Source organism: Magnolia sinica, chromosome 1 (genome assembly GCF_029962835.1).
Source record: "Magnolia sinica isolate HGM2019 chromosome 1, MsV1, whole genome shotgun sequence".
In the NCBI taxonomy this organism is placed as follows: Eukaryota; Viridiplantae; Streptophyta; class Magnoliopsida; order Magnoliales; family Magnoliaceae; genus Magnolia; species Magnolia sinica.
In genome coordinates this window covers 121,793,505-121,812,708 of record NC_080573.1, presented here as the reverse complement: position 1 = coordinate 121,812,708, position 19,204 = coordinate 121,793,505, and the positions used below count along the sequence as shown (strand labels likewise).

Below are 19,204 nucleotides of genomic sequence, written 5' to 3'. Positions count from 1 at the left end.
GACATTGAATGTAGACCATCCATTATGCAAGGCCCGCCTTGGATGTAGGCCGTTCATCACAATTGGGGTCGACCTTTGACCTATATTACCCATTACGTGAGGCCTACCTTGATGTGGGACATCCATTATATGGGGCCTACTATCAATGTTAATTGTCCATAATGTGAACCCACCTTCAATGGCCATTGTCTATCATGTGGAGCCCACCTTTGATGTGGACCGTCCATCATTTGGGCCATCATTTGAGCCCCATGTTCAAAGTAGGCCGTTTATCATGCAGGCCTGTCTTGGATGGGAGCCATTCATTATTATAGTTGACCTTTAATGTGGACCATCCATTATGTGGGACTCACCTTGATGAGGGGTCATACATCATGTGAGGCCACCTTCAATGTCTATTGCCCATCATGTGAAGCTTACTTTTGACAGCAACCATCCATCATGTGGGTCCCACCTTAGAAGTGTTCCATCCATCACGCAAGCTCACCCGGATGTGTGTCATTCATCATTAAGGGCCAACCTTTAATGTGAACCATCCATTATGTGGGCCCCACATAATGGACATTTCATATTAATGACAAGGCCTTATAAGGTACTCAATATAGACCATCTAATTCCTAACTAATAATCAGATGGTTAGATTTATTAGATCAAAGTGTCTTTTGAGAGATACACAATCAATGGTTGGCCCCGCACGATGGACCATCTAGATCACTGATCAAACATTTCTTTACTAGAACCAATATGGACCATCTAGTTTTTATCCACTGATAAGATGGCTATCCACAATTTATATGCCCTTTTATATTATAATCAATTCAAACCATCCATTTTCCCACCATTGATTAGATGGTTAGGAGCATCATATTAAAGTAAATTTTATGGATATGGGCAATCAAAGGTGGGTCCCACTTTAGATGAGGTATAAATCAAAAAATAAAGTAACATTATATGTACGATGGCAGATCCTTGGTGACAGTGTTTGGATATCTAATTTCATTTTCTAAAATATCACATTTTTTAGTAAATTGAGTTAAAAAAAAATTGTTCTCAATTAACAGCATTTGTTTCCCCAACTGAGTCACTGGTATTTTCCATTCTAGTACCTTCTCGATGGATGCTTGGACTCTTATTGTGGCCGACTTTTTTATTCTTGGTATCTCGATCTCCTACCTCCACAAATTTCATTTCGAAAGAGATATACTAGAGACATTTGCCATTCTGCCTGCCATGTGATGATCCATGGGGTTCATCTAAAAGGTTCCTTCTTAGATGGGCAGCATGGGAAATTTTCACTCGATCAGTGATCACTATCATTCTGCAAATGTGAGTTGTATGATGGGGCCGACTGGATGAATGTGTATCACGACCTGTTCGGCGGAGTCACCAACCTTCTCTAGCAAATAACTTGGAAGCTCCATTAAAGACAAGCATTAATTAGTAGGTATAGACTAGATGCTATATGCAAGCATTGTACAAGTGGGCCATGTTTCAGCAATAATGGTCAGCAGGGCCTTTCCACCGTTGGGCCATGCCAAAAAATAAATAAAAATGAATGCAATATCGTAATAGGAAATCATGTGGACACCTTACCTACGTGCAAGACAATGAACTGAAATTAAATCATAGTTTTATGTTAAGATGAATATCATTCAAAAATTGTATTCATTTAATTTTTTCAACTGGCTCATTGGTGGATATTTAATAGATGGTCAGATGAAAACAGTTGGTCGTCCAAATTCAACAAATAAATTCATGTTAATTGCATGTTAGAAACATCAAATCAATCTGACATTTGGAAAGTTAGCTTATATAATATATTTTTCTCCATCTTGCAATCCACTTCCCATGCCCACAATGTGTTCTCTTACAAGTGAATGGCACTGACAATCAAGTTACCACACTCAATTTCATTTTGTTGCATGTATACATACTTTAATTAAATTGAAGGAGTTTTATGGGATAGCTATAAGACCAATGATGCTTTACTTGTGAGATAGAATGTTGGACAATTAAAGAAAAATAAATTCATAGGATGACCATAGCTAAAATGAGGATGTCAACATTGATTAGTGGCAAGACAAAGGGTAGAACTAGAAATCAATATATTTAAACCAATTTAGAAGCAGCACCACCACCAACAGGTAATAAAATGAAGTACACTAAAGTGGTTTGGCAATATGTAGGACCAAGAACCACACTGGTTAGGAGTAAGTTGGTTGAAGTTGAAGGCTCTAACTTGGTGGGAAGGCTCAAAAGACGGGGGAAGCCAGTGAGAAACAACTTGACCAATGGTTTAGATGAGGACATGGTCCTTAGTAGAGAGGAAGGGCAGGACAACATTCATTTAGCTGATACCAATTGGTTAGGATAAAGGCTTAGATCATGGTGATGGTAATCCAGACTTCAAAACAATGGGGGAGGAAAAGGGCAGATGGACTTGACCTGAGTGATTTTCGGTGCCATGGTAGGCTCTCTCTCTGTATGAAAGGTGAAAGGTCCAAAACTCTGGGCCGTGCTAACAGCATGAAGTTGTTCACTATCACAGAATTCTGAACTTATGGTTGGCGATGGTATTGTAACCGAACGATTGGGCATGGAAAGCCATGGTACTTCCTCTTTTGGTTTTTTTTTTTTAAATGAAGGGGAAAAAGGGGAGCAAAATGTTCATGAATGCTATTGAAATGGGGCACCAACCTCCGCAGTGATGCTTGGCAAAGCTTGCTCTAAAAGAATACCTGAATTACTAATCCAGAAGCAGATAATTCAAATACACATCTTCACATCAGCAAGACACGAATCAGTCTCAGAGTACAAAAGAAACACTCAAAGACTGACATTGCTGCAATAAGAAGCTGCCTTGTTCACAACAGGTCCAGCATTAGACATAAGGATGCAATTTTATTCCCCAATCCCAAATGACTACTACTACAGAAAGAAAGAAGAAAGGAAAAAACGAAGAAGAAGAAGAAGAAGAGAGAGGGAGATGGTAGTGAATGAGAATGACAAGAAGAAAAGATTATTCAATGTCAGTAGCTGCATTTATGTGGTGAGGATTGGTGGCATATAGTCAGACTTGGCCCCTAGAACACGGGCCTTTGTGTCTGGAAAGAACTCCGTCCCTGGCATCTCCGAGACCTGTCCTTCGCTCGTGACTCCGATCGGGTAGCTCACTAGGTGGCCCGGCAGGTCACGGTCAAGTGACTCACTTACATAGAGATCCCAGTACTTATCGGCGACCTTGTTCACCTTCCGCACGCACTCCACGCTCTGCGGCTGGCGGAATGTTTCATCGATCATGCCTAGGTGCTCATACCACAATTCCATCCGGAAGCCATGGATCTGTCCGTGGGCTGGCTGCCTGGTTGCTAGGTGGTATGGCTGGTAAGCTCCCATGGCTATCTCAGTGTCCCTCGCACCATCCATCGATCGCTGGTTGATGTTTGCCGACCCAACTATTATGTATTCATCATCGACTGCAACCACCATAAATCAGAGTTCAAAAAACAATGCCAAAATTTAAAACAGATTGACTCACTGAGATGACCTGACTCAGTGAGCAAATCTGTCTATGAGTTAAAAGGAGTAATTAGATTTCCTTCCTGACAATTATATGATTCATGCAGAATCTGTTCATATACTATGAATGCTAACTGTTCTAGAACTTGAATCAGACTCAAGTCTTCCTTTTTCCAAAATTTCCCACTGAATCAATCACAAAAAAAAAGTTCCTGTACTATAACAGGATCAAAGGCTTGACATGGTATTCAAAGCCTGGCCCAACTTGTGAAATCACAAACCCATAGCAAGTTTAAAAAGTAACTGAAAGAGAGGCAATAAGAAGTAACAAGGCATAAAGATAAAGGGCAGGTTTGGGCTGACTTCATCGGTCTAGGGTTGGGCGCAAGCAAGCAAAAGTGTGTTTGACCCTTGCCTGAACTGCCCATATATTATGTTTATGCATAAATAAGTGAGCATTGTACAAAAAGTGTGCTTGCTTCATTGGAGTAGGGATAAATGCAGGTTTCAAGCTCCAGCCTTCCCAATGTTGTTGTTGTTATAATTATTATTGGGGTGGGGCTGTTAAGTGTGTCAGTTCAGGTTGGGATGGGTGGACTGAGTACACACTCGCTGATCATGTCTGATAACCTCATAATGAGAACAGCATGGGTCGAAGTCGGGTCAGGATTCTGGGACTTCTAGTAAACTGGTTGGGCTTGAGCCTGGATTTTTAAATGTTCAGTAATCTGGTTGGGCTTGGGACTGGATTCTGGGAATGCACAGTAAATGGAATGGGCTTGGGCTGACCTTGACCTGACCAGAATCTGGTCATTGCCAACCTTGGAAGGGTGTCAATGGGCCAGGCCTGGACCAAGAAAGACCAAGATTTGGAAATAGTCCAACCTGGCAACTGTGGTCCGACCAGTTTGGAATCTCAATCCCATGCATGGGCCCTATGATATCCCTAATCAACAGACTGATTTCTGACTAGATTCCAAGTTTTTCAGACATCGCTCCGGAATTCAAAGCCAATGAAATTTCTTACCTATCATCATCTTGGAATGAACATAGATCATGAACCGCCTGGCCTGCTGAGCTCTTTGATAATCTGAATCGGGCTCCGGTTCCTCCTGAGGTGTGTACTCACCTTCCTTCTTCACCTCCCGATTTGCAAGGCAGAAAAACGTCAAATATTCTTTGGGATTCGCCTCAAGCCCCTTCGCATGGAGAGCCTGAACAACGTCAGTATACATCATCTCCATTGTCCTCCTCTGCCAATCTAATATTGCCTGCACTGACGCGCTTTCTGGCACCCCCTCTGGCCACATTGGAACCACAACATAGACGGTGAACCTCTCTCCTGCCTCTATTTTACTGACAATCTTCAGTGAAAGTTCCTTTGGAATGAGATGCAACGCACCAATATCCTCAACCTTGATGTCATCTGCTTTCCACCCGAACGAACTACCAAGGAAATACTGGTTTTCGATGTAGATGAAATCCTTCGCTCGACGAATGGCATGTATATAAGCATCTTGAATGCTCCGGTCAATGATGTTATCCTTCCCACTAACTAGCCCAGCTCGAGCTGCCTCCTCAGGTGTCTCTGGGAACCCAAATGCAGCTCCTCCATCAATCGAACGGAAAAGCTGAACATTCCATGTTTCACTGTCGCTAGGGAACATAACAGGAGAAGGCGGGATGATGATATCTGATAGGTCTCTGAGCTGAACTAGCAGATCTTTCCTGCCCTGCTTCCTCCATCTCTGTTCAAAATTGAATAAGACATCCCAAGCTATGGGTCCTTCCAGCTGGGAATGAATGTCATGCCAGGGTTCCCTTGGGCCGCCTTTCGTGATCAAAGCACCTGGACAGTTGGGCTGGTGGAAATCAACATGATGAGCTGTGTCCAGAGTCCTGAAAATAGAATGGAATGGTGTATCATATCTCCCATCACAAAGATCAAGACCCCCGACGAAACTCACGATCCTCCTCTGCTGTGATCCTCTGTTTGGCATCTCGCTGTCCACCACAACAATCTTCTGATGATGAGTGAACATGGTAGAGATCTGCAAGTCCTGAACTATGCTCCCTCCATCATCCGGATTACGGGGACACAAACAACAGTGCACGTCTGTACCATGGAAGTAATTTTCGGTTTCTTCATCATGGGTACACATCAATCCATCCTTCTTCAGTAAACCCACAGAGGTCCTGTCATCCCAGACGAGCATCAGAACCCTAACACCTTCACTGGCCTTCTTCTTGAGGAGCTCACCAATAGTTATGTCTCCTCCTGGCTTTTGCCTCTTCAAATCCCTTCTCAAGCAGATCTCAGTGTATACGGACCATCCGGTGATGTAAACCAAGTGTCTTGCATTAGTGATTGCATCAAATATATCCTCCCAACATCGGTGTGGCTCGCGGTACTTCCCACCGGACATAGGGATTTTCGGGATGAAATTATCCGGCAGGTGGGCATCATGATACAGCGTGACTTTGCATCCCTGTCTTTGTGGAAAGAATGTGTAAGGGACACCAGGGAATTTAGGACTTCTGATTCCCCGTCCCCAGTTACGGTCCTGTGAAATATCAAAATATTGCAGTTTCACATGAATCCTAGAACTTCCTACAGGCTGGTGGTCTTTGTCGCAAATATCCACCCATCTATCCACTTCCTCGCCATTTAGGAGTTCCGAGACAGGTACACGAGCTCTTCCAATCAATGTTGCTCCGATTGGATTATCATCTTTGACAGTGAAGATAACATAAGCGGCCATATGGGCACAGTAGATGTGAAATGATTCATACCAGCGGGGGTTAACAGGTTCGTTTTCAAGGATTCGGGTGCGGCCAACTCTAGCCTTTTCCAGATCAATAGTCGCATAGACCTTTGTTGTCCCCTTGCCAATACCAACAGTCTCCTCAATGTTTTCTACAAGCTACAAAAGGGATTGATGGTGTAAAATACGAGAATAATAATAATAATAATAATAATAATAATAATAATAAAAAGAAAGAAAGAAAGAAAAGTGAAAAAAGAGTAGGGGCTTGTTTGGAGAACCCAGAATGAGGATGAGATCTGACCCAGCTGCATTCTGCAGGGTAGAGGCATTCAGCAATCCTGCAAATTGTGAATGGCAAGATGCACAAAATGCTTCTGTCCGCTATAAGCACCCTGAAATATGAATGTGATAATGACAGGCAGGACCATTTATAATCACAATCACATTCAAAGTGGTGGACATAATGATCTGCCTGCATTCCAGTGCCATTCCAAACAGCGCCTCAGCAAGAAACTGATGAAGTTAGTGTCAAATTAAGATAAGAAGACCATAGGTTGGCAACAACACACTCTCTTGATCCAAGAAATTCCTCTCTCAAATGTTCCCTTCGGTACTGTTTCAGTCTCCAAATTTCCAGTGAGAAAACAAAATCAAGATTTGGAGTAAAACAAATATAACAAAATGGATTAAAAGAAAATATGTAAATCATGTCTGCTATAGATTTTTTTGAAAGAAACAGAATAAAGCTCAGAACAAGAAAATAATGTCATGGGTTACGAGAGAAAAATGCAGGGAAATTTCTATTGGACACTAAATAATGCTATAATTTATTAAATGACTTTAGAGTCCAAAAACAAAAACAAAAACAAAAAAAAAAACCAAAAAACTAAAACAAAAAAGGAAACAAGAAAAAAAATAATGAATTCTTGGATATAAATCTCATTACATATCATAGACTAAGCTCAGTTCAGATAAAACTGTTCTTCAGAAAATTAGAACTCAGCAAAAAAGCATTTTACATTAGAAAATTGCAGAGATATTCCATTTGCATGCTTATTAAGGCATATGGATTGACAGATAAAGAAAAATAGAAAGCAAAACAACAGTGCAAGTTTCCAACTATTCCCAGATATACAAGGAGACTTTTCAAACGTTTATCAATCTTCAAAAATCAAATCTAAGTTTTAGGCATGGTGATAAAAATTTTCCATGAAAAGAGGAAATGTAGAGAAATATGTAAAAGAAACAAAAAGTGCCTTGGAAATATAAAACAGTAAATACAGAAGGCATGGTACTAAGAAAAATACAAAAATTTACAACTTTGAAGCTGAAAAAAGAACAAAATTCTTCATTACAAATAATTTATGATACAAAGCTCAGGACTAACAAAATGTTAACATATTCTTAAACAATTGAAGGTTCTTGCCCACATTTTCTGACCTCCAGCATTTCACAATAAGAAAAATATCAAAGCCTATCATATAAAAAATACCAAACAAAAGCCAGAAGACATCATGGCCAGAAATTAACAAATTCAAAAAATATAATAGCAGTTCTTCTTTCTATCCTTCACAATTTTATTTTTTTTCTTGAGAGATAACGAAAAATTATATTAAAAGAAAGCTAAAGAAAAGAAACAACAGCTACAACGCAGAGCCACTAAGGTGGCAACCCGGCTAGATCCCAAGAAAGTCAAGATTACAATCCTTAAGCTTTGAACCATTGACAGCTCACTCGAAGACTAACAATGTAGCCCTTGAGAAACACTCTCTACCCTTTTGCTCTCATTTCTAAGGCATCCTTCACAATTTTGTACAGGTCTCAAGCAAAAGTCACAGATTACAACAAAAACTTTAAACATTAGCAATTTGTGAGGTCTTCAAAATTGAGAAAAAAAAAATCAAAAATCACAGGAGTTTGTGAGCCTAGCCAGATCTGCAAACTTTGCATATTTACAATACAGGCACAGACAAATAATCAGAAAAGAGAGCACCATGCTTAATTAATGCTCGCAAAGCTCCTTCCTATCTCCTATTCAATTTTAGGCAGCATTTGGATGCGCAAATGAATTCACTTAGGAACATTCATTTAACCAAGAGGAAGTGAAAAAGGTTAACAACGTTTCCTAATATTCATGTGGACTTAGAAGTCTCAAATTGCAGTTATGTATCTTTCAAGTATCAATTTTTTTCAGAAGGCTGAATTTATTTGGAAGGTCAACTTGAAAATAACATACGACATGCAATTTGGAGTCCAGATCCTCAATACGAATGCCATGGAAGCAAATCACACTGTGGTAAATTTACACTTTACATGCTAATTACTGCAATTCAATTCGATGGCGCATCCAAGCATGCCCTTAAAAAAAATTATTAAAAAAAAAAAAAAAAACAGATTGAAAAGACACCTAATGAAATTGTTGAAATATCTTCTTTAATTGTCAGCTTAATATTGTACATTTCACATGAAATCTTCTGATTTGTTGGGGTTTCTAATAGGACAGATCGGATAGTTCTAGTTGCAGGTTGTATCGACCTATATAGCCCATATTTACACCATTTTGCCCTTGAAACTATGTGATATTTTCAATGGTGAAACCGGAAACAAAAGTCGGTAGGAAGAAAAGTCGGAGGTGGAGGAATATGCTAAGTTATTGGTGCATCTTCAAACCAGCCAGCCTGTCTCGAATTCTAAGGATTCCTTGGTTTGTACCACATCTACATCAGGTAACTTTACCATCAAATCATTCTACATGATACTTCCGGATCTGACATCTTCAAGTACTCAGGAGTTCTTTCATGCTGAGCTTTGATTTCGAGATTTAGAGAAGATGGGCCGAGTTGTGGAAAATTGAAAAAAATCAAAATTTCCCAATTTCTCACAAATCAGTTGCAATCTTTGTATCCAAACATAAAATCAAACATGTACGTAACCTGTAACCTGTAACCTGATCTAGTGATTCTTCTTTTGCTTTTCAATGTATTGCTTGTGTTTCCACGTGTTTTCTTAGATTTATAAATTATATGAATAGACTTTGAATATACTTGCATCAATTCAGTTAGACAACATATAGATTAGGACTCCATACAAAAAAAAACCTATTATGTGTATTTTTTTCTATAATGTTTGATTTATAAGTGTATATTGATTCCTTTTTAACAATCACTGAAGTTCCATTGAAAAATTCGACCAATTTCCCAATGTTTCCAACAACAGTGATACATTACGTGATATAATAGATATATCACATGCGATAACTAATATGTATTTGTAACTCAAGGGTGTGATACGTGATGTGATACCGATATTTCGAATACTACCTACAGGTAAGAGACCTACAACCCAACGGTCATTGTTTTATGAAATTGCTACAGGTGGAGGAGAAACACCGTCTTTCTCAAAAGCTCGAGCTTCTTGCTACCGGTGAGCTCCTGTCATTGTCCCCTCTGGCCCCTTTCCAATGAGCCCCACCGTCTCTGTCCCTTCCAACGACTTTCTGGCAAGCTCTATTGTCTTTGTCCCTTCCGGTGACCTCCCAATTCAAGTAACCCCCTTCCGGCCCCTTTCCTTCTATTGCGTTTTTCTTTTCTTTTTAAGAGGGTTGTGATGAGAGAGGGTTTGGAAGAAGATGGGCAGCATGAGTTGCATGTAGCCCTGATGGAAAAGGCCGTGTGTCCCAAAGCGGTTTGGGGCCCACCACAATGTCTAACTAACATCCACTCCACCTATCAGTTCTAGCATATCATTTTAGAACGTGAGCCCAGAAATGATGCCAATCCAAAACTTGGGCCACACCATGAGAAACAGTGGGGATTGAACACCCACCATTGGAACCCTATTGTGGCCCATAGAAATTTTGGAGCGAGATGATATTTGTGTTTTCCCTTCATCCTGGTGAGAACCACCTAACGTATTACTTGGACTAAAAATAAAAAGGGCATGGGCTCTAGGAAGGTTTCAATGGTTGGCATTTGCTTCCCCATTGTTTATAATGGTGTAGCCTACTTGGGTCTTGGATCTGCCTCATTTTTTGTCTCCTATCCTAGCATGAGCTAGCGAAACTGTTGGATGGAGTGGATTTCATGCAAACATATCGGTGGACCCCATAGAGCTTTGGATCATACGGTCTCATGCATATGACACTGTGAACCACAGGGTTATATGATACTTAGGCTACATGTGATTCGTGGACACTTGTTCATGGAAATAGAACCATTGGATTTTTTCACTTTTAACCATCCAATAAATTTCCACCAATTCAACAGTGAGATGAGCAGATAAGCTTCATTTTCATTTCATGACACATCTACACTCGTTATTGGTTAACATAATTTGGATGGTTTAATCTGGTTACTTGTATGTAATGTGTGTAATATCTAAATAATTTATAAGTGCTCGTGGCCCTGCACATCATCATCACACTCCACCAGTGTATCAATGTTTTTCTCCTTTTTTAACACTCAGATAACATGCAACGTTTGGTACTCAAGAGTGTGTAATATTTTCATTGACGTACTTTATTTGTTTGTAATAGACTATAGTAATTAAATTTATGTTTGGAGTTATTATTATTACTATTATTAATTTGCTTGTTGCTTATATTAGATAGCCGCTCCACATTACTAGTATTTTGAATTTGTAAGCCACTAAGAATCAATACAAAGATTTATCTAAATGGGCTTAACTCAGTGGCAAATCTTATGCCAAACTTTTTATTATTTGATTTGAAGATTTTGGAGTGACTCACTACTCCAAGCTTTCTTTAATGTGAATAAACAATTTTTACCCATAAACAATTTAGAAGTTGCTAAAAATAAAAAACAATTTATTTACTTGTAAGTGGCTCACAACATACATGCAAATAGGTAGCATGTAAACAAGGTGTTTTGTAATGGTAACGGTAGCCGTAACGGCCACCACCATTACCTTTACGATGCGGGTCATGACGGCTGTTATGGCCGCCGTAATGGCCATTACGGTTTCTTTTTTAATTGAGGAAAAAATCCTGAATAACCTGTATTTGCTCCGTAATGTTGATTAAAAAGTATGGAAAACTTATATTTGCCTCATAACAGACAATTACGAGGATGTTATGGCCTTTATAGGGGATGTAACGTGCTGTTAACGGCAATTACATGTCATTTTTTTTCCATAACGGCTGTTACGGCCATTACAACCCCGCAACGTGTAACGGTTGCCACCGTTACCTTTACGCAACGGCCTTTACGGCACACCAAGCATGTAAGTAACTTACACATGAAAGTCACAACTTAAAAACTTACATGCATCCAAAAGACCCTAATCTACCACTACTGATCTGCATAATTGATTGCTGGCCAGACCACACTCCAGATAATCTCTAGATTGGGTGATACTGGGGAATCCAATCTCTGGTATTTTTTACATTGAATGTGGAGTTGTGTACCATTGCTGTTTTTTCCTTTTCTTATAACCATCTTCTAGCAGGCCACCAATTGAAGGGTTAGGATTGTCTTAGCATGAGATTTTCAGAGCACAGTCTTTCATAGTGGTGGGCCCATCAGATCAAAAGTCTAGACCACCGAAACATGGTTACACTTGTACGGATCAAGGTCCTAGTACACCACATCTCTACAGGCTGCAAAGGATCCTATAATTCCCGTTTATTAAGGAAACAGAGTAGGGACTCGCTACTACAAATCCAGCCCAACTGATTCGACTTGGAAAGGTTCTACAAGAAAATAATGAAATCTAGAATCTCAAATAGGCTCAGAATGTTGAAAAGAAACGAAGTCTAGGAAAAGAAAAATCTTCAGCCAGTTTTTCAAGAATCTTGAAATGCTCTACAATGTCCTTCCCAAACGTTACACGCATTCACTTTCAGTATCTTTGGATAATCAAAATGAAAACGTTTTTCAAGCAGATCATCTACAATATTTTTCATAACCATGATTGAAGATGAATCAAGATCCAAGTATACAGACGCAATGAAATACTTTCCAGAAAGAGACAACTAGCATAAGATCCTTTCCTTAGAAAAAAAAATAAATTACCCAATTGGATTTGTAAGTATCGATGCATTTAAATTTGCAAAAATCAATACACTTTTCATAAAATATCTCCAAATGCTGTCGAAATCCTGATCCTTCCTATCAATCTCAAAGGATAGAAATGAAATATATTGAAAACCTAAAATCATAATTCAAAACATGAAAACTAGTCCTTTTCCTTCTTTCGATCCTTTCGACTCTAGTGAAGACTAGTATACCTTCCGAAAGAACTTCGGTGCTGCTCCGGTAGTTCTGCCGGGATTCGAGAGTCCATCGGCCTCGAAGACCGTCGCGTGGAGCGTTCCATGCAGCAGGATCTGCGCCATCTCAGATCAGAGGAATTCGGGAAGCGATCGAACAGGAATAACGAGATCTGAGACTCTTGTAGAGAGTATTATCAAGAGATCTGAACTCGAATAAAGAGATTTGAAAGGACGATGAATATACGTTTGGAGAGGGAATCTGATGCTAAGCTCTACGGAGAGTCTCACGTTAAGAGATCTGAAGTAGAAGAAAGAGATCTGACCGTCTGCGAGAAATAAATATAGAAGCGACGGAAATGGATGGAGAAGAAGATCTGATGCGATCTTCCCTGGGAGAAATGCAAGAGATATGGAAAAGGAAGGAATGAGAGAGAGAAGAGTTTTGATGTTTTTTTATAGAAGCCCAGGGAAGGAGATGAAAGGGACGAAGAGATCGGCGGACGCTTCGTGTCAATCGCACCTGAGGTCCGTCTCGCTTGACTAAAAAACCCTTTGATGCGCCGCTGTGGCTGTTTGAATCGGATGATATGAACCGTCCACGTAGCCTACGTGGACAAAAGTACAAAATAAAAACCAATGTCATTGACATTTGTGCCAGCGATTCGCCGGTTCGGTTTGGAACCGTAGATCAGGTGGACCACACCACAGGTATCATTTTGGACAATACACCTACCGTTGAAACCTTTTTGGGACCATGGTAATATTTATTTATCATCCAACCTGTTCATAACGTCTGTCAGACCTAAATTATGCATAGACACAAATACCAGCCCGATCCAAAGATTTTGTGACGTCCGATAATTTTTTAACGGCGAGCATTCATTCACTATTGTTTCTGGTGGTACGGTCCATTTGAGTATGGGATCTACCTCATTTTTGGGTTCATGCCCTAAGATGAGGCTGGCAAAACGGACGGATGGCGTATATATAAAACAGATACATCACGTTGGGCCCCATGGCACCTAACACATCGACAATCCAGGACTGCCGTGTGTCCGAGGAAGGTTTTGATGGTGTGCGTCTCCATCCAGGCAGTCTCCTGTGGTGTGTCCCACTCAGAGCTTTGATGTTAAATAATCCACACACCAGCAACCTACCTGGTGTGGGTACGTGTCGTGCGAAGACGAGTGCTTACACTCCTCGAGCTCCGAGTTGTACGAACGGTTCACAGGATATCAAGGTTACGTGGACCGTACAATGATGTATCTATCATATCTACACCGTTCATTCATTTATCTATATCATTTTACATCTTGATCCCAAAAAAAGAGTAATTTTCAAGGTTTAAATGGGCCACACCATAAATAATAGTGGGACAATGATTTTCACCATTAAAACATTGGTAGGGTAAATGGTAACATTCACTTTCCATCCAATCTATTCATATGATCACACAGACGTGGATAATATTGATAGAAAATTTATATCACCTTAAAAGGGTTTCAATGGCAGGCGTTCAATCATCCACTGCTTTTTACAGTGTGGTCCAGTTGATTTTTTGATCTGTCTTACTTTTCAGCTCAATCCTTACGACTAACTAACCAAGTGAGCGGACGGTTTGGATATAAGTCATATCTCGTGATGGGACCCACAGAACTTGGTGACGTTAACGCATCAGCCACATCGGTGGTTTGTGGTCCACCAGCCAATCCGCTTCCCATCACCGCGGGTCCCACACGCAGCCATTTGCTTTCTGCCCAGGACACGTGTCTCGAGCGGCGAATGGCCGTAGCGTTTCTCTTCGTACGCGGTTCCTTACTCGGACGCGGCTTCCGTTGATCCCCGGATGTACCCAGGTCGGTGGATCGCTGACTATGGGCTTACCATGGTGTATATTCCTTAAATCCACGCCGCCCATCAGATTCAAATGATCATTTTAGGCATTAATAAAAAAATTAAGCAGATCCAAATTTCAGATAGACCACATAAAAGTAAACACAGTTAATTGACCATTAAAATCTTCTTGTGGGCCACAAAAACTTTGTATCAAGTTGATATTTGTGTGGTCGCTTCATCCAGATCTTTTTGACCTTATCAACAGGTTGGATGGAAAATAAAATTTCCGGTGGCCCTAAGAATAGTTTAATGGTGTGTATTCAATCAAAACAGTGTCCTGTAGTGTGGTTCACCTGATATTTCGATCTACTTAATGCTTTAAACCATGCACTAAAATTTTCTCTCAAAACCGGTGGACGGCGTGGATTTAAGGCACGTATATCACAGTTGGCCCACAGTCAGGGATCCACCGGCCTCCGTAGATCCGCAGATTCACGGAAGCCGCATCCTTTTCATTTGTACACGTGGCAAACAACTAAGGCGTCGTCGTGGTGGACCCCAGGTGGATTAGCCGTATATCCAAATCAAAGAGATTCGTGTTTTGTCCTTTTTGAGTTTCCTGCGCACGGACGGTTAGGGCAGGGGGACCACATTCGGTATACTCACAACTGCACGCGGTTTGGCTGGTGACGCTGCCACTATCCCGGTGGCTAGTTATCGGTGCCATGCGGACCCTACCATGATGTATGTGTTTTATCCACGCCGTCCATCTATTTTGAAAGATAATTTTAGGGTTAATCTCAAAATTGAGGTAGATCTAAATCTCAGGTGGACCGCACACCATAGGAAAACAGTAGTGATTGAACGTCCACCGTTAAAAACCTCCTGGGGCACACTGTAATGGTTATTTGACATCTAACCTGTTGATTAGGTCATGCAGAATTGGATAAGGAAGCGGATTGGCTGGTGTAGGTACGTGTCGTGCGAAGACAAGCGCTGATACTCCTCGAACTCTAGTTGTATTAACGGTTCAAAGGAGATCAAAGTTACATGGCCCCACAATGATGTATTTAGTATATCCACACTGTTCATTCAATTTTCGAAATCATTTTAGAGTACTATTCAAAAAATGAATCATATCCAAAGATCAAATGGACCACACCACAAATAGTAGTGGAGATAATGTTTTTCACCGTTAAAAATTTCGTAGGGCCCACCATAACGTTTATTTTCCATCAAATCTGTTCATAAGGTCGCAAAGACCTGGATGAAGAGGAAAAACAAATTTCATATTGATCCAAAACGTCTGTGAACCCCAAAAGGGTTTCAATGGCAGACATTCAATCACCCACTGTTTCTTTCAGTGTGGTCCAATTGATAGTTAGATCTGTCTTATTTTTCATCTCCTGCCTTACGATGAGCTCGTAAAATGGATGAATGATTTGGATATAGCACATACCTCATGATGGGACCTACAAAACTTGCTGACGTCAATACACCTGCTATATAGCTGGTGTGTGGTACACCAGCCAATCCGCTTCCATTGGATGAAGGGAAAAAAAATATATATATATATAAAAGCTTGATCCAAAACTTTTGTGGCCCCCCGGAAGTTTTTAATGGTAGCGTTCAATCAATACTGTGCGGCCCACTTGAGATTTGGATCAACCTCATTTTTGGTCTCATAACATAAAATGATATGGAAGAATGGGTGGACGGCATAGATGATGGTCCCACAGAGCACCGACCACTAGCCATTGGCTAGTGGCGGGGTGAGTAGTCGATCCGTTTCCCTCAACTGTTCCTCCATGGCTGTTATTTTGGCCGGAGCCCATCCGCACCGCCAACTAGAGCACCGGTCCCTGTTCTTAATTTTCAATGCAGTACCCTGCATATAGCATGTTGGAGGTTTGCTAATTCCACACGCGTTCGGAGCCTTGCACGTCTACACGGGGGAGCATGTGTCATACTGTGAGACACGTGTGAGATCTGATCTTTCCATTAGGTGGGCAACACTGGTTAGATCTCCTGACAAGAAATATCAGGCCATCTCACACCTCAGGTTGGGCGCGGATTGAATACTACCCACCGTGATAGAGGTACAGACCGACTGTCAAGTCAGGGGCTCTGTGAGGCCGCGGTATCTGTATGATTGATCCATGCCGTTTAGAGCTGGGCATTTCAGACCTGAACCGGTGGATCTGACCTGATCCAACCCGATTCGACTTGATTCGAACACGACGGTCACTATCAGTCAGGATCGGGTAGCCCCATCCAGATCCAAAATATTTTCGGTTGAATCCGGATAAGTCCCGCTCCGAACCAACTTGATCCGAAATCCAATCCGTTTGGATCCGATCCGAGCCCTGCATGGTATGTATTTTATTTTATTTTATTTTATATATAAACGATCATTTGAGATAGGAAGACAGAGAGATTAGTATTATATCATTTGAGATAAAAAATAGAGATTAGTACTAGGTATTAGAAAGGGAATGGAATTTTTGTAATTTTTTAGAAATAAAAAATATAAATGAAAATGGAAAAAGGGGTGTTGAGAAGAACTCGGATGGGTTTTAAGATCTCACATTGGTTTTACATAGCTGCAGAGGGAGAGAGAGAGAAAGAGAGAGAGAGAGAGAGGGGTTACTTGACATGCAGGCAAGTACTCGATGGGAGAGGAAGAGAGAGGGAGGTGAAAGTTTGCTTGAAGGGCAAGACAAGGGAAATAGATTAGGTACTCCCGCTGACACCGGCCAATGGCTAGTGGTCGGTGCTATGTGGGCCTCACCATGATGTATTTGCTTCATCCATGCTTTCCATATATTTTTACTGATCATTTTATAATGTGAGTCCAAAAATGAGTTATATCCAAATCTCAAGTGGACCACATTACAGGAAATAGTGTTGAACGAGGGTCAACCATTAAAAATATTTTAGGGGCCATAAAAGTTTTGGATCAAGCTAATCTTTGTTTTTTCTCTTCATCTAGTACTGTATGACCTAACCAACAAATTGGATGTCAAATAAATAGCATAGTGGGCCTTAGGAGGATTTTAATGGTGGATATCCAATCACTATTGTTTTCATGTGGTGTGGTCCACCTGAGATTTAGATTCCTCTCATTTTTTTGGATCAGCACATAAAATTATCTTTAAAAATGGATAAACGGAATTGATGAAACACATACATCATGGTGGGGCCACAGAGCACGAACCACCAGCCATGGCAGGGGGAGTAGCCAATCCATTCCCCAAGGCAAGTACCTGATGGGAGTTATCATGACAGCTATTCAACAGTACGAAAATATATAAATTTATTAAAAAAATAAAAAACTTCATTATGTACTCACGACAACAAGTGCTATGGGTTTGATCATGAGGTATATGTTATATCCAAACCGTCTATCTATTTGATGAGCTCATCTTAAGGCTTGAGACGAAAAGTAAGATATATCTAACAATCAGGTGGACCACACTGCAAAAGGCAGTGGGGGATTAACGTATACCATCGAAACCCTTTTTGGGGTCACAGAAGTTTTGGATAAGGATCAATATGAAATTTGTTTTTCCTCTTCATTTAGGTCTTTTTGACCTTATTAACGAATTGGATGGAAAATAGATAGAAAATAAACATTATGCTAGCCCTATGAATTGTTTAACGGTGAAAATCATTATTTCCTCTTCTACTCTTAGTGTGGTCTAGATGATCTTTGGATACGATTCATTTTTTGGATAATACTCTAAAATGATCTCTAAAAATAGATGAACAGTGTAGATATAATAAATACATCACTATGGGGCCCATGTAATTTTGATTTCCTTTAAACTGTTTGTACAACTCAGAGCTCGAGGAACGCCAGTTCTGGTCTTGGCACGACACGTACCTGCAACAGCTATATATAGTTGGTGTGAGTGACGTACACTAGCCCATCCGCTTCCTTTTAGTAAACTATGTGGGACCACTTTGATTTTTTATTTTTTATTTTGGTTTATCCACACTGTCCATCAGCTTTTCCATATCATTTTAGGGGTTGATAGTAAGTTTTAAGTATGTCCAGTGATTAAGTAGATCACACCATAGGAAACAGTGGGAAATGGACGGATTCGAACCCTGTCCAATCCGAACCGACTCGGTTTTCCTGACTGAGTTGGACTCAGATCAGTTAAGGCCAACAAGGGTTCAAATTTGTTCGAATCATATGACACGGACTTAGTCTCGGATCGAAACGAGTTCGGGTAAGGCCTTGCACATTTCGGACCTGGTCGAGTTGGACCGAATCCGATCCGACTCAGTCCGATGCCCAGCCCTAATGCCGTTCATCTACTTTGGCACATTTTGGTTCATGAGCTAAAAAAAGGAGGCAGATCGAAGGCTAAAGTGGACTGCGTTACTTGAAGTTAGGGGTGTACACGAGTCGATCCGAGTCGAACTAGGCTCAACCCGGCCCGCCCTGGTCACCAACCACACCCAGCCCGAACCCGGCCCGGCCTGGTCACCGGGCCAACATGTCCAGTCCGAATTCAGCCCAGTCAGCAGTTGGCTGAGTTCCGGCCAATTTCGGGCCTGTTCCATCTACAAAGGGACAGATGATGTTCTCACTTCTCTATCTCAAATGATTAGAATAAGGATATATATATATATATATATATATATATATATATATATATATATATATATATATATATATATATATATATATATATATATATACGAAAACGCTCACCTACGAACCAGTTCGTACGTACTACGTACGAACTTTTTGGAGAACCCATCATATGTGATGTGGATCCAAAATCTGAACCGTTCATGTGAATCAGCACCTCCTGAAACCCCCCGGGCCCAAGTT

The 19,204-nt window shown here is 40.7% G+C and overlaps 1 protein-coding gene across 1 annotated transcript; it reads right to left on the bottom strand.

Annotated features, from left to right (window-relative positions):
- Nucleotides 1–2,721: 2,721 nt before the first annotated feature.
- Nucleotides 2,722–13,012, bottom strand: LOC131256387 (phospholipase D alpha 1-like). Its single transcript, XM_058257314.1, has 3 exons — nucleotides 12,535–13,012; nucleotides 4,547–6,443; nucleotides 2,722–3,476 (listed from the first exon to the last, which is right to left on the bottom strand). Exons 1-3 carry the CDS (start codon nucleotides 12,640–12,642, stop codon nucleotides 3,043–3,045), a joined length of 2,439 nt encoding a protein of 812 aa, XP_058113297.1. The 5' UTR covers nucleotides 12,643–13,012; the 3' UTR covers nucleotides 2,722–3,042.
- Nucleotides 13,013–19,204: the final 6,192 nt, after the last annotated feature.

Coding starts and splice junctions, on each gene's coding strand:
- LOC131256387 (XM_058257314.1), bottom strand. CDS start 12,642: ATGGCGCAGATCCTGCTGCATGGAACGCTCCACGCGACGGTCTTCGAG. Junction 6,444..12,534: donor CACCGAAGTTCTTTCGGAAG/GTATACTAGTCT, acceptor TCCCTTTTGTAG/CTTGTAGAAAACATTGAGGA. Junction 3,477..4,546: donor TCATTCCAAGATGATGATAG/GTAAGAAATTTC, acceptor TGGTGGTTGCAG/TCGATGATGAATACATAATA.